The 14,582-nt window shown below is 39.5% G+C and overlaps 3 protein-coding genes across 9 annotated transcripts; 2 read left to right on the forward strand and 1 right to left on the reverse strand.

Annotated features, from left to right (window-relative positions):
- The first annotated feature begins 984 nt into the window (after window positions 1–984).
- LOC111798133 (GDT1-like protein 4) lies at window positions 985–6,433 on the forward strand. Of its 2 annotated transcripts, XM_087125599.1 has the most exons (9): window positions 986–1,301; window positions 1,387–1,452; window positions 3,042–3,182; window positions 3,314–3,412; window positions 3,537–3,609; window positions 3,795–3,886; window positions 4,978–5,061; window positions 5,186–5,245; window positions 6,037–6,433. In XM_087125599.1, exons 1-9 carry the CDS (start codon window positions 1,212–1,214, stop codon window positions 6,223–6,225), a joined length of 894 nt encoding a protein of 297 aa, XP_086981725.1. In that variant the 5' UTR covers window positions 986–1,211; the 3' UTR covers window positions 6,226–6,433. The 2 variants fall into 2 exon arrangements, with proteins under 2 accessions (XP_086981726.1, XP_086981725.1); XM_087125600.1 differs by lacking the exon at window positions 3,042–3,182 and having other exon boundaries at window positions 985–1,301.
- A 1,058-nt stretch (window positions 6,434–7,491) lies between these two features.
- Window positions 7,492–11,486, forward strand: LOC147792034 (putative pentatricopeptide repeat-containing protein At3g23330). 6 transcript variants are annotated; one of them, XR_015421702.1, is made up of 4 exons: window positions 7,492–9,113; window positions 9,213–9,859; window positions 10,051–10,309; window positions 11,294–11,486. XR_015421702.1 is itself a non-coding variant. In XM_087125598.1 (2 exons), exons 1-2 carry the CDS (start codon window positions 7,715–7,717, stop codon window positions 11,303–11,305), a joined length of 2,157 nt encoding a protein of 718 aa, XP_086981724.1. In that variant the 5' UTR covers window positions 7,492–7,714; the 3' UTR covers window positions 11,306–11,486. The 6 variants fall into 6 exon arrangements, 2 of the variants coding, with proteins under 2 accessions (XP_086981724.1, XP_086981723.1); XR_015421703.1 differs by having other exon boundaries at window positions 7,843–8,029; window positions 8,407–9,859; XR_015421704.1 differs by having other exon boundaries at window positions 7,967–8,107; window positions 8,407–9,859.
- LOC111799329 (photosystem I reaction center subunit XI, chloroplastic) lies at window positions 11,350–12,905 on the reverse strand. Its single transcript, XM_023682851.2, has 2 exons — window positions 12,693–12,905; window positions 11,350–11,971 (listed from the first exon to the last, which is right to left on the reverse strand). The coding sequence occupies exons 1-2, from the start codon at window positions 12,852–12,854 to the stop codon at window positions 11,480–11,482; spliced, it is 654 nt and encodes a 217-aa protein (XP_023538619.1). The 5' UTR covers window positions 12,855–12,905; the 3' UTR covers window positions 11,350–11,479.
- Between the last annotated feature and the right edge of the window lie 1,677 nt (window positions 12,906–14,582).

Here is a 14,582-nt window from a genome sequence, read left to right on the forward strand (position 1 = left end):
ATGTGGGACTTGTAAAAAGAGTAGTGCGGCGGTTTTACTCTAATTCATGAAAACAGTCGAGAAAGTGCTTATTCAAATTTTCAAGACACGCTTGGAGGTGAAATACTCGAGCTTGACCGAATTACTATAAAAATTATGTATTAGAATTTCTAACTATTTTCTATTCAATTGTGAAATTATTATTGTGATTTATTGCATATTTTACTATTACGTGCCAATCGAAGCAGAATGGTTACCACCAAAAGTGTGCTAAGTTCGGGAAAACGGCGGGCTTCCCTCAGGGTGACACTGAAGGTCTACCTCCTTTAGTAGCTCGGTATAAGGAATCAATGAGTTTTTCAACACTCGAAGGTAGCCGCATAAACCTAAAAGAGAGTGGATGGATGCACGTTCATACATTATTTGATCATGAGTAGTGGAATGTAACGCCCCAGATCCACCGCTAGTAGATATTGTCCTCTTTGGGCAGGCTTTAAAACGCGTCTGTTAGGGGAAGGTTTCCGTACCCTTATAATGGGTGTTTTGTTATACTCTCCAACCAATGTGGGACATCACAAAACGACTCCAACCACTTGAACCAATCCAACCTAAGAATTAAACGATTAAATTAAGTCTTATTACAATCGAAACCCGGCCATTATAGCACGTGTGTCGCCCAGGGCATAAGGGGCACATGACTTGACGTCATCCTCACCTTCCTCCGGCTTATCACTGGCAGTTTGCTCAGGGTTCCAACCTCAACGGTTAGCAACTAAACACGAGGGTTGCACTCGTTGCGGGACTTAACCCAACACCTTACGTCATGAGCTGACGACAGTCATGCACCACCTGTGTCCGTGTTCCCGAAGGCACCCCTCTGTTTCAAGAGGATTCGCGGCATGTTAAGCCCGACCAATCTAACATCCCTAATTTATAATAAATTCATTATTTTAATTCACAGTTTAACGCCGGTCAGAATATTTATCAAAATAATAATAATAATAATAATAAACAATAAAATAAAAAGCTTCCTGGTTTTGTTGGCTATGGTGGAGCTCTAGCTTGTAAGAAAGATATCCTTCTTGGTCTACAATTGGCAGCAATCCAATGCCGATCTGTTCTTATTTTCAATCGAGGGAGATTCCACCATCTTAACATCATTCTCCGATTCCGATTCCGATTCCGATTCCCAGAATCACAAATTCCATCTACTACTAATCCGTTCTTCCTCAATGGGTTTGCGTTCAAATCCTATTCGGAAGCTCTCTTTCTCTCCTTTTCTCCTCCTTCTTCTTCTCGTTTCTCTGTTTGCCTCCGTTCAGGTATTAATCTGCCATTTCTCTACCTTTTTTCTGTGTCAATGGAGTTCTTATGGGTTTGATTTTGTAATGTGTTGGGGTTTTTTAGGGTTTTTCTGCGGAATTTGAGAAAGTGGAGTTGGATGGACCTAAAGATCTCGGTCGACGGAGTAAGGTGAGTGCGATTCGTTATCTTTCTTGTTTTTTCTTTGGATGAAGATATTTTATGATGCATGTGAAATTTTTGGTGAGGACTCTGGTGCTGTGGTGGTGGCCATCGTGGGAGTCGAGGATTGTTGAGGATTGTTGGGAGGGAGTCCCACATTGTAATTTAGAGAATGATCATGGGTTTGTAAGTAAGGAATACATTTCCATTGGTATGAGGCATTTGGGGGAAGCCCGAAAACAAAACCATCAGAGCTTATGCTCAAAGTGGACAATTCATATCATTGTGGAGATCCGGATTCCTATCATGGAATTAGAGTCATGCCCTTAACTTAGCTATGTCAATAGAATCCTCAAATGTCGAACAAAGAAGTTGGAACCATCGAAAGTGTAAGTCAAAAGTGACTCAAGTGTCGAACAAAGGGTGTACTTTGTTTGAGGGCTCCAGAGAAAGGAGTCGAGCCTCAATTAAGGGGAGGCTGTTTGAGGGCTCCATAGGCTTCAGGGGAGGCTCTATGGTGTACTTTGTTCGAGGGGAGGATTGTTAAGGATTGTTGGGAGGGAGTCCCACGTTGTAATTTAGGGAATGTTCACGGGTTTATAAGTAACAAATATGTCTCCATTGGTATGAGGTCTTTTGGGGAAGCCCAAAAACAAGGCCACGAGAGCTTATGATCAAAGTGGACAATATCATATCATTGTGAAGATCCGGATTCCTAACTAGGAGGAGGGGGCTTATGGGTTCATTGTACATTGTAATGGAACTAACTATTGCGGATTTTAATTGTTGAGAGTTCAGAACTTTTTGCTATCTGTTTGTGTATGAAAAGGGGAAACGATGAAATTCCAGGGGGCCGTGTGGAAGATGGGTTGATATATTATGTGCCCTCTAGCTAATACCATTGGAACTGGCATGTATTGATTCAATTGGTGTTGCTGGTTTTGTTTGGAGAACTTAGAGAAGGCCACCTGACTTTGGGTTTATGATATTTTAGGAGCCTATAGGAAGAGTTTTCAGAATGTAGGTTTTAAATTTTTTTCATAAGGTTCCACGTCGGTTGGAAAGGGGAACGAAGCATTCCTTATAAGGGTGTGGAAACCTCTCCCTAACTCGTTTTAAAGTCGTGAGGCTGACAACGATATGTAGCGGGCCAAAGCGGACAATATCTGCTAGTGGTGGGTTTGGGTTGTTACAAATGGTATCAGAGCTAGACATCAAGCGGTGTGCCAGCGAGGACGCTGGCCCCCAGTGGGGTGGATTGTGAGATACCACATCGGTTGGAGAGGGGAACGTAACATTCTTTATAAGGGTGTGGAAACCTCTCCCTAGAAAACGCGTAATGGAGAAACTCAGAAAGGAAGACTCAAAAACCTTGAGAGGAAGTTCGAAAGGAAAAGCCCAAAGAGGATAGTATCTAGATCAGTACCGGTTCCGCTGCGTAACTCTGAAAAACGTGTTTTAAAACCTTGAGAAGAAGTCCGGAAGGGAAAGCCCAACAAAGAGGACAATATCCGCTAGCGGTGACTCTTTTCTTTTCTTCTTTAAATTCTAGTTTCAGTTCTTTCATGACGTTATACTCGTCTGTATTTCCTCATTAGATTTCCTTGAGCAACGCCGATACGGTTGCTGCAAATAAGGATGGTGTGGACTCAAAAGATCTTAATCTTGACCTGGACTCCATTGGCCTCGGAGTCTTCGACGCGTTCTTTGCAAGTTTGTCCATGATAATTGTCAGTGAGGTTGGTGTAATTGATTCTAGAGTTATCAACATGAACTGAAAAGACTCTAGATGGGAAATGAAAGTTTTGAACCTAACTTCTTGCCTGTTCGAGTTCAATTATTTTAACTTTTCTGGAATGATTGTGCGTAGATTGGAGACGAGACGTTTATAATAGCTGCACTTATGGCTATGCGCCACCCCAAGTCCATTGTTTTATCTGGTGCGCTCACTGCTCTGATTGTAATGACAGTAAGTCGAATAGATTCTTCATTTTCATAGTATGATTTTGTATGTGTTATTTGAACTCGTTACAACTGCACGTCACGTTTTTTTCTCCGGTGAATAAGAGTAGAACTGTTTCCATGACCATTAGGTACTATCAACTGGTTTAGGTAGGATCGTGCCAAATTTGATATCGAGGAAACATACCAATAATGCTGCTACAGGTACGTACATACTATTTTACACTAAGTGTCTATAGTGTAGAGCTTGGAATAACGATTCCAACGCCTTTTGAATCACTCAAATTGGAGCTAATTTGCATACTTTTGTTAGAGTTCTTATTTTTCTTCGTCCCTTTCGAGTCGGCTAATTCAACATTGATATCGACTTATAGTAACGTTCTCTGCAGTTCTGTATGCATTTTTTGGATTGCGGTTACTTTACATTGCTTGGAGATCCAAATCGGATTCAAAATCTTCCACGAAAAAGGAAATGGAAGAAGTATGATATCTTCCACACCTTTTGCAGTTTGATGGTTGTTCTCCCTTCATTTTGATTGGATTCTTGTCTGCACTTTGATTTGTTATCTGGTTTTATTTCTGATTCTTGAAGTGTTTTTTGTTGTTTCTATTGAACTTTTGTGCCAAAGATTTCGTGATTCATGATCTATGACATGAAGATGATAGAGAACCTACTAAAGTGGACTATTATAATCGTTGTATCATATCTTTGTATTTATGTAACAGCCTAAGTCCACCGCTTGTAGATATTGTTCGCTTTGCCCTTTACATATCATCGTCAGTCTCATGGTTTTCAAAACGCGTCTACTAGGGAGAGGTTTCCACACCCTTATAAGAAATGTTTCGTTCCCCTCTCCAACCGATGTGGGATCTGACAATCCACCCCCTTGGATGCCCAACGTGTCTATCTCTGATACCATTTGTAACAGCTCAAACCCACTACTAACATATATGTTCGCTTTGGCCTGTTAGTATTGTCGTCAACCTCATGGTTTTTAAAACATGTCTACTAGGGAGAGGTTTCTACACCCTTACAAGGAATGCTTCGTTCCCCTCTCCAACCGATGTGGGATCTCACAATCCACCCCCTTGGAGGCCTAGCTTGTCTAGCTCTGGTACCCCCAAGCCCACTGCTAGCAGATATTGTCTGCTTTGGCTTGTAACGTATTGCCGTCCACCTCACGGTTTTTAAAACTTATATACTAGAGAGAGATTTTCACACTCTTATAAGTAATACTTCGTTCCCCTCTCCAACCGACGTGGGATCTCACAACTCATAAGAGTATTTCATGTTTCATAGCGTTGTTAGTTGCTATCTGCCCTTCTGATATTTGGATTTGTAAATTTTTATTCTCTGAACCGTACCGAATCTTGTTGCCTGTCGTTTACGCCTTGCATGAGTAAATATATCGATAATTCGTCTGTTTTAATCTTGTTATCTCTGAAGAAAGCATGTGGCCATTTTAGCTACATATGGGATTTCTCTACAGGATTGTGAATTCATATCATTCAATTGATTATAATCTTTATTCAGGCTCCTTGATCCTAGCATTCTCTTGTTCTCGTGTTCAGGTAGAGGAGAAGCTTGAATCTGGACAATCCAAGACGTCCTTCCGCCGCTTCTTTCTGCGATTTTGTACTCCCATATTCTTGGAGGTCCACAAACTGCTTACTATATCACTGATTGGGCATCTAACTATATTATCACTGATTGAGATGCATATTACATTTCATATTTGTAATTCCTTAGCTGATTTTGGCGATAGTTTTGGCTTTGCAGTCGTTTATTTTGACGTTTCTTGCCGAGTGGGGGGATCGAAGTCAGATAGCAACAATCGCTGTAAGTTATTCCGTTTAATTGTATGTTTTGTTTGTTTGGCATCATCAAGTTGGTCCTGGTTAGTTTCCAATTTTCCAGTTCTTACTCCCATGGAAGTTGGATTGATCCATGGTTTCCAATAGATTTTGAAACTCGAAATCTGAGGCCCCGTTTGATAACCATTTTAGTTTTTACAGGTTTTTGAAACACGTTTGAACTTTGATAGGTAAAAGTAGTGTTCATAAGCTTAGTTTTTGCCCAAATGGTTATCAAACGGAGAGTAACCGTTACATGTGGACTCTGAATACTTGTCCATGATCTATACACCTGCTTTTCTTAGGTTCACGTTAAACGATTTTGCCTAAAAAACTTATAGCTACAAGACTAGATTCAGAATGTTTATAAGATAGAGATGAAGATGGAGGATTTGGAAGAAAGAAGTTCTTTGATTTTGAATAATAGTCGAGATGACAGGGAGCTCATTAGATCTTTACCTAAACCGATTTTTTTCGACACTCGGTTCCCCTCTCCTTTGACAAGAAGATGTTCCTTCAGAACCCTCTCCTTTGCATCATCAAGTCGACGTTCAGTTTACTTTTTGGATTAGGAACTCTTAGTCGAGCTGATGGCGAGATCGATTCTGTGTTCGGGGGGGGGGGGGGGGGGGGGGGAAGAAAAAAAGAGGAACCACCGCCTAATAGTGCTTTTACGAAAGAGCTTAACTAAGAGGACCTTTTTCTAGATGTTGAAGAGGTGAGTAAGAGGCTAATACCTTCTCGACACTATCGAACCTGAAATCCACTCTATTGCAGCTAGCAACACACAAAAATGCTCTTGGAGTGGCTGTGGGAGCCATATTGGGGCATTCAATTTGTACATCAATGGCTGTGATTGGTGGAAGCTTGTTGGCATCAAAGATATCTCAAGGCACTGTTGCAACAGTTGGAGGCTTGCTCTTCCTTGGCTTCTCCTTTTCTTCCTATTTCTTCCCCCCTCTATAAGTCTCTTTTTTTTCTTTTTTAGTAGTTCGGGGAAGTCGGATGTTTTGGCCTTTTCGTGTATCGATTTAGCTTACGGAATATGTATACGTACGGATATTAACGCTATAGTTTCAAATGGAAATTCATGTATAGTCTTTTTGTACTCGAGGTTGAAGAGCATCAAAATTTGGATGTTCGGGTGGGTAACGAGCATGTTGAATTGGTTTCTCTTGTTCGATATCTTGTGGAATTTTGATATTTTGGCCTTTTCGTGTATCAATCTAGCATATGGTATACATGTACGTACAAATATTAACTCTATAGTTCAAAAGGAAATTTATGTATAGTCTTTTTGTACTCAAGGTCGAAGAGCATCGATACTTGGATGTTTGGGCGGGTGATGAGCCTCTTGAATTGGTTTCTCTTGTTTGATATCTTGGGGAAGTTTAATATTTTGGGCTTTTCATGTATCGATCTAGCTTACGAAATACATATATGTACTTCTTGTACTCGAGGTTGAAGAGCATCAAAATTTGGATGTTCGAGCGGGTGATGAGCCTCTTGAATTGCTTTCTCTCGTTCGATATCTTGGGGAAGTCCGATATCTTGGCCTTTTTGTGTGTATTGATCTAGCATACGAAATACATATACGTATCGATATTAACTCTATAATTCAAAAGGAAATTCATGTATAGTCTTTAACCACATTTTAAACACAAGTTTTGAATTTTTTTCAACAAAATGAACATAAAGTTAAGTTAATAAAAATACCGATAAATTTAGTTAAAAAAAAAATTAATATTATTTTTAAACTTTAAAAAAAAAGTTTTAAAAATATCTTTACATGGCTTTTCGAAATTATTAATATTTTATTTAAAAAATATTATTGAATTTTAAATATTTTATTAATATTCTTCCATTTTTTTAAAAGTTTAAAAATATTTTTAGTAATTTGTTTAAAATTTAATTTTACTCTTTATCTTTATAAAAAAAAAAATTCACAAAAATTCTTATAATTAATAAAAAGTTAGTATTAACGATAATATATATATATATATATATATATATATATAATAAACGTGTTTTTAGAAGTTTTTAAAAAATTTTAGAATATTAATAAACTTTTGAATACTCAAAAATATTTTTTAAGCGTTCTTTAAAGAGTATTAAAGTTTAAGGGTATTTTGGGATTTTAAGAATATTATTGAAAGTTTTTTAAAAAAATAATTTTTATTAATTTAATTTTATTATTAATACTACTTTTTTTAATGGGTATTTTGTCCAAGACCATTACTTTCGGGGATTGATTTCTGGAATACCTTTGGCTCAGGGAGCTTTACACGATCCATTGGTTGAAATGGGCAGCCACCAATGAGTTTGAATTTGGTTTCTGGGTTTCATCATCACTGTAATGCTCTGTTTCAAATCCTTTCTTCTCAGACGCCAAACACAAGCTGGGGGAAGAATCATCACTTTCTTTCACCTACATTGTTGAAGAAGGTGTTGTAAAATGAGATGGATGAATCCGTGCAGCGGAGGCTTTGCTTCGACTGCTTTTCTGAAACTTACCCATTGCGTTTCTCAAGTTTCCATGGCACAAAAAATCATTCCATTTAACTTGTCTGAGCATCAGCTGTTCAAATCATGTCGCTACCACTCTTCAAATGATGATTCGGCCAATACCCTTCATGCCAAGATGGTAAAAAATGGTTCTATTTTGTATTTAGGAAAGTTCGTTATGAGTTCCTATGTGAAATCTGAGAAATTAGACGATGCACAGAAAGTGTTCGACGAAATGCCCCATAGAGATGTACTTTCATGGACGGTACTTATATCGGGTTTTGCTAGAGTAAATTGTTCTGAAATGGCATTGCAACTGTTTAGAGAAATGCTGGTTGATGGGGTTTGTCCAAATCATTTTACTTTGTCTTGTGTTCTTAAACTTTGTTCTAGAGTTGGTGATTTGCAAATGGGAAAGGGGATTCATGGATGGATTCTTAGAAGTGGGGTTAATTTAGATGTTGTCTTGGAGAATTCTATGCTTGATTTGTATGCAAAGTTTGATGCATTTGATTATACCAAACAATTGTTTGATTCAATGAAAGAAAAGAGTACTGCTACTTACAATATCATGCTTGGTGTGTATGTCCGTAGTTGTGATGTTAACAAATCTCTTGATTTATTCAGAAACTTGCCTTGCAGAGATACGGCGAGTTGGAATACGATTATATGTGGGCTAATGCAAGGTGGGTATCTGAATACAGCTATGGAGCTACTTTATGAGATGGTGAAGAACGAACCCGAGTTTAACGAAGTTACTTCTTCCATAGCTTTAAGTGTGGTTTCTTCTTTACTGATTATTGAGCTAGGTAGACAAGTACATGGCCGAATTTTCAGGTTCGGGCTTCATAGTGATGGATTTGTAAATAGTTCATTGATAAATATGTATGTTAAGTGTGGAAATTTGGAAAAAGCATCGGTTATATACAGTCAAATGCCTTCAAATTTTGGGAAGAGACAAGATTCGAACATTGTATGTAGCAACACGATGACAGAAATTGTTTCGCGGAGCTCAATAGTGTCTGGATATGTTCAAAATGGCAAGTATGAAGATTCCTTCAAAACTTTTGTTTCTATGGTCCGTGAACGAGCTGTGATGGACAGATTTACCATTGCAAGCATCATATCGGCGTGTTCTAATGCTGGCGTTTTAGAGCTTGGACGTCAAATCCATGCTTATATTCAGAAAACTGGGGAACAGCTTGATGCTCACCTAGCTTCCTCCTTGATTGACATGTACGCTAAAGGTGGGAGTTTGGATTGTGCCTATCAAATTTTTGAGCAAACGTCTTACTTAAATGTTGTGACATGGACTTCCATGATTACTGGATGTGCTTTGCACGGTCAAGGTAAGGAAGCCATTCGACTGTTTGAACAGATGAGATATGAGGGAATCATACCAAATGAGGTTACTTTTATAGGAGTTTTAACAGCTTGCAGTCATGCAGGGCTGCTCGATGAAGGCCGTCTATATTTTAACATGATGAAAGATGTTTATGCAATTGAGCCGAAGGTTGAGCATTTCACTTGTATGGTAGATCTTTACGGTCGAGCTGGATGCTTGAACGAAGTCAAAGAGTTCATCTACCAGAATGATTTATCACACCATAGTGCAGTTTGGAAGGCATTTCTATCGTCTTGTCGGCTTTACAAGGACATCGAAATGGGAAATTGGGTTTCTGAGAAGTTGTTTAAACTCGAACCACGAGATGAAGGGCCTTATGTTTTACTATCAAACATGTGCTCCAGCAATCAAAAGTGGGAAGAAGCTTCCAAAACAAGAAGATCTATGCAACACAGAGGGATTAGCAAAACACCTGGCCAATCTTGGATTCATGTGAAAAACCAAGTCCATTCTTTCGTTGCGGGAGATCGATCACACCGTCAACATGCTCAGATATATGCATATCTGAACAAACTCATTGGAAGATTGAAGGAAATTGGGTACTCGTGCGATGTAAAATTGGTGATGCAGGATGTTGAAGAAGAACAGGGTGAAGTGCTTCTTGGTTGGCATAGTGAAAAGCTTGCAGTTGCTTATGGCATTATCAATTTGGCTTCTGGCATTCCAATCCGCATCATGAAGAACCTTCGGGTATGTACTGATTGTCATAACTTTATGAAGCTAACATCTCAGCTTTTAGATAGGGAGATCATTGTTCGAGATATTCATCGTTTCCATCATTTTAACTCGGGTCGTTGTTCTTGTGGTGATTATTGGTGAGCTGAGATAGAGATTCTGATACATGTGAATTTTCATGCATAAAATTACTCTGCTTTGCTTAGAATCCTGTAGCATTGTTGGTGGAAACAAGGCAAATATCCATTAGAAGAAGCCGAAATCTTAACATTTTGCTTCTTGGCTTGCAAAAGCTTACCTGGTGGAATGATTCAGAACTTTCACCACTCTATTTTCCATTAATAAAAGATAGCGAATTGGCGATGCGCAATGGCTCAGTCTTACAAACCACCTCAACAGAGATTTAAAAACACGACACGTTTAATGGAGACGGATTGTTTACACCTTCAAATGTTGTCACGCATGGTAAGATTCAATGGTAGACTTTTGAGAATACTTTTGTGAGATCCCACATCAGTTGGAGAGGGGAACAAAGCATTCCTTATAAGGGTGTGGAAACCTCTCCCTAACATACGTGTTTTAAAACCTTGAGGGGAAGCCCGAAAGGGAAAACCCAAAGAGGACATATCTGCTAGCGGTAGGCTTGGACTGTTACAAATGGTATCAGAGGCAGACACCGAGCGGTGTGCCATCGAGGACGCTGGACCCCCAAGGAGGGTGGATTGTGAGATCCCACATCGGTTAGAGAGGGAAACAAAGAATTCCTTATAACGATGTGGAAACCTCTCCCTAACATACACGTTTTAAAACCTTGAGGGGAGCCCAAAAGGGAAAGCTCAAAGAGGACAATATCTGTTAGCGGTGGGTTTGGGCTGTTACAAATGGTATCATAGCCAAACACCGAGCGGTGTGCCAACGAGAACACTAGGCCCCCAAGGGGGTGGATTGTGAGATTCCACATCGGTTGGAGAAGAGAACAAAGAATTCCTTATAAGGATGTGAAAACCTCTTTTAACCTTGAGGGAAAGCCTAAAAGGGAAAGCCTAAAAGGGAAAGCCCAAAAAGAACAATATCTACTAGCGGTGGGCTTGGGCTGTTACAAATTGTCTCAAAGCTAAACACCAAGCGGTGTGCCAGCGAGGACGTTGGGCCCTTAAGGTGTTGGATTGTGATATCCCACGTCAGTTGGAGAGGGGAACAAAGAATTCCTTATAAGGGTGTGGAAACCTCTCCCTAACAGACGTGTTTTAAAACTTTAAGGGGAACCCGAAAAGGAAAGCCCAAAGAGGACAGTATTTGCTAGTGGTGGGCTTAGGTTGTTACAACTTTTCTACGTGTGGTCTCGAAGAAAGTGCTTAAAATTGGTTTTATATGATCTAAAATTATCATAGGCAATTTAGTTGAAAGCACTTTCTAGTGTGCTGATGATGTTCTCCCTCCAATTTACAGTGCAGCCACTGAAGCTATAGTTTGTGAGAAACAAATAGAACATGAGAACACAACAGTTTCAAAAGGGAAATCAATATGCAATGACAAAGGATCTAACAAATAGGTTTGAAATGAAATATACAATTTTTATGTTTCCTTAACACAGACATGGAAGTTGCATTGCAGAAACAGAAAACGATACAAAATCTACTTGACGAAGTAAGGAAGGTCCAAGACATAGAGGAGGAAGTACGCCCAGATCACGCCGGAGATCCCGCCGAAGAAGAATCCGCCAGAGAATTTTGCCCACCCATCAGCTGTTTGCAGCTGATCCGGGGTCTTCTTCCGACCGGTCAAGGTCAACGACGGTGCAGTTGATGGCTCTCCTTCATTGAAGGATGCAACTCCATACATTGTCAAGCAGATGCTCAAAATGACAATGAGGCCGCCAGCGGCCAGCGAGCCAGCTCCTCCGGCGTAGGCTGTGTTCCTCAGAGGACCAGCTTTAACAAACGGACCGACGAGAAAAAAACCATGTGCCAAACCGACTTCAATTCCCCTCAGCAATGGACTGACTGCTGTCCTGTAAGCTGGGAGGTTTGAGAGGTACCAGGCTATCAGAGGGCTTGAGGTTACTGGAGTCTCAAGGCTTCCAATGAAGGGGTCTCCATTGATGGGCTGAATCACTTGGTAAGTTGGCTGCAACAGTTTCAATAGGTTATTAACGTGTGGAGAAGTGTTTTTCAAAGAAGCATAACATTTTTTTAAAAAAGCAAACACACTTCTTAAACTTTTATACAACTGTGGTATGATATTGTCCACTTCGAGCATAAGCTCTCATGGCTTTGCTTTGGGCTTCCCGAAAAGATCTCGTACTAATGGAGATGTAGTCCTTGCTTATAAACCCATGATCGACCCCTTAATTAGCCAATGTGAGACTATTCTCCCAACAATTCTCAACAATCCTCCCCTCGATCAAAGTACACCATAGAGCCTCCCTTGAGGCCTATGGAGCACTCAAATAGCCTCCCTTTAACCGAGGCTCGACTCCTTCTCTAGAGCCCTCAAACAAAGTACACTCTTTGTTTGACATTTGAGGATTCTGTTGACATGGCTAAATTAAGAGTATGGCTCTAATACCATGTTAGGAATCACGGCTCTCCACAATGGTATGATATTGTCCACTTTGAGCATAAGCTCTCGTGGCTTTGCTATGGGCTTCCCCAAAAGGCCTCGTACTAATGGAGATGTAGGTCCTAATAATTAGCTGACGTGTGACTCCTCTCCCAACAATCCTCAACAAATTCTTACTCAACTTGTAGAGATCTTTAAGTTAGTATCCCTTGAAAGAGTACGTTATATATATATATATATATATATCTCGAAAGCTGAAAAAGAGTGGAATTATGCATTGGGTTACCTTATCAGCTTGTATGGCTCTGATGGTGAAGGAGTGTGTTCTTGCAGGTACGCGTCGGAGCGGCGAGACGGAGAGGCCTTTGGGAGCGATCAAAGCTCTAGTGTTCGATGAAGTAAAGGCGGAACTGAGCTGGCTGGCAATGGGGGAGGTTGCAGTGGCCATGGCTGCTGCTTCTGCTGCCTTTGGTTTGTGAAAGGATCAATGGCAGAGAAGAAGAAGAATGAGGTGAGGATTTTAGATTTGGCTTTGGGTGTTGGTTTATTGTTAGTGGCCATGGAAATTTGTGGGAGGCTTTGGTTGATCAACCCTCTCTTCTCATTGGATGGAACTTGCCACGTCATCTTATCCCTTATCCATATTTTTTTTAATTATTTATTTATAATAATAAATCCATCCGAATTAAATAGGTCTCCAACAACTTCTATTTGGAATATAATTTTTAAAAATAAATAAATTGATTTTTTACGAATTAATATTTTACTTTAATTAAAAACAAAAGTTTTAATTAAAAAAATATTTTAAAAACTTTAAATTAGTAAATAAAACTTTAAAAAATCAAGTCGACGATAGAGTGAGAGGATGAAAACCTTCTTCAATTTTAGGTTATGGAAAATAATCGAGCCTCGATTAAGGGGAGGCGTACTTTGTTCAATGGGAGGTGTTGGATGAAAGTCCCACGTCGACTAATTTAGGGAATGATAATGGGTTTATAATCAAGGAATACTCTCTCCATTGGTTTGAGGCCGTTTGGAGAAGCCCAAAGCAAAGGCACGAGAGCTTATGCTCAAAGTGGACAATAACATACTATTATCGACCTCCAATCACCTATTAATTGTGGCAGATAGATTAGTATTGTTGGTTTGATGGAAATAACAATAAAATGTCGAGAATCTCAATGTTATGGAAATGTTAATGGACATATCGATAAATGTCAATATCTATTCGCCCTTTTCGTATCAACGATTGACATGTTTTTGTCTATTACTCCTATAGTTTTCGTTTTCAAAATGATCATAGCTGATACTATTCCTCTTAAAATAAACATCGAACAAGGATAGTGGAATATACCCTTTTGCTTCATACTTAATGTCATGCATTTTACAAACTTTCTAATCCATTGTTCTATATAAGTTCCATGCATCATTTGCATCCTAATAATGGTGAGTCTATATAAGTTCCATGCATCATTTGCATCCTAATAATGGTGAGTCTCTTTTTGCTCAATCATGTTTCATGTTCTACCTCAGCATATGAAACTCATATGAAACTCATTGTAACAGTCCAAGCCCACTACAGGAGGAGGACGAAGTATTCTTTATAAGGGTGTAGAAACCTTTCCCTAGTAGACACGTTTTAAAAACCTCAAGCAGAAACCCAAAAGGAAAATCCCAAGAGAAACCCAAAAGAGAAATCCCAAGAGAAACCCAGAAGGGAAATCTCGAAGAAACCCAAGAGAAACCCAGAAGGGAAATCCCGAAGAAACTCAGGAGAAACCCAAAAAGAAAATCCCGAAGAAACCCAAAAGGGAAATCTCGAATAAACTCAAGAGAAACCCAGAAGGGAAATCCCGAAGAAACTCACGAGAAATCCAGAAGGAAAATCCCGAAGAAACCCAAGAGAAACCTAGAAAGAAAACCTCGAAGAAACTCAAGAGAAACCCAGAAAGAAAATCCCGAAGAAACTCAGGAGAAACCCAGAAGAGAAATCCTGAAGAACCCAAGAGAAACTCAAAAGGGAAATCCCAAATAAGACAATATCATCTAGTAGTGGACTTTGATCGAGAAACTCAGAAGGGAAATCCCAAATAAGACAATATCAATCGGACTTAGATTGTTATGTCTACCCAGAAAAATGGTAGTATCTTATTCATATTATTCATTTTTGCATTAA

Source organism: Cucurbita pepo, chromosome 7 (genome assembly GCF_057944985.1).
Source record: "Cucurbita pepo subsp. pepo isolate OVF chromosome 7, ASM5794498v1, whole genome shotgun sequence".
Classification (NCBI taxonomy): domain Eukaryota; kingdom Viridiplantae; phylum Streptophyta; class Magnoliopsida; order Cucurbitales; family Cucurbitaceae; genus Cucurbita; species Cucurbita pepo.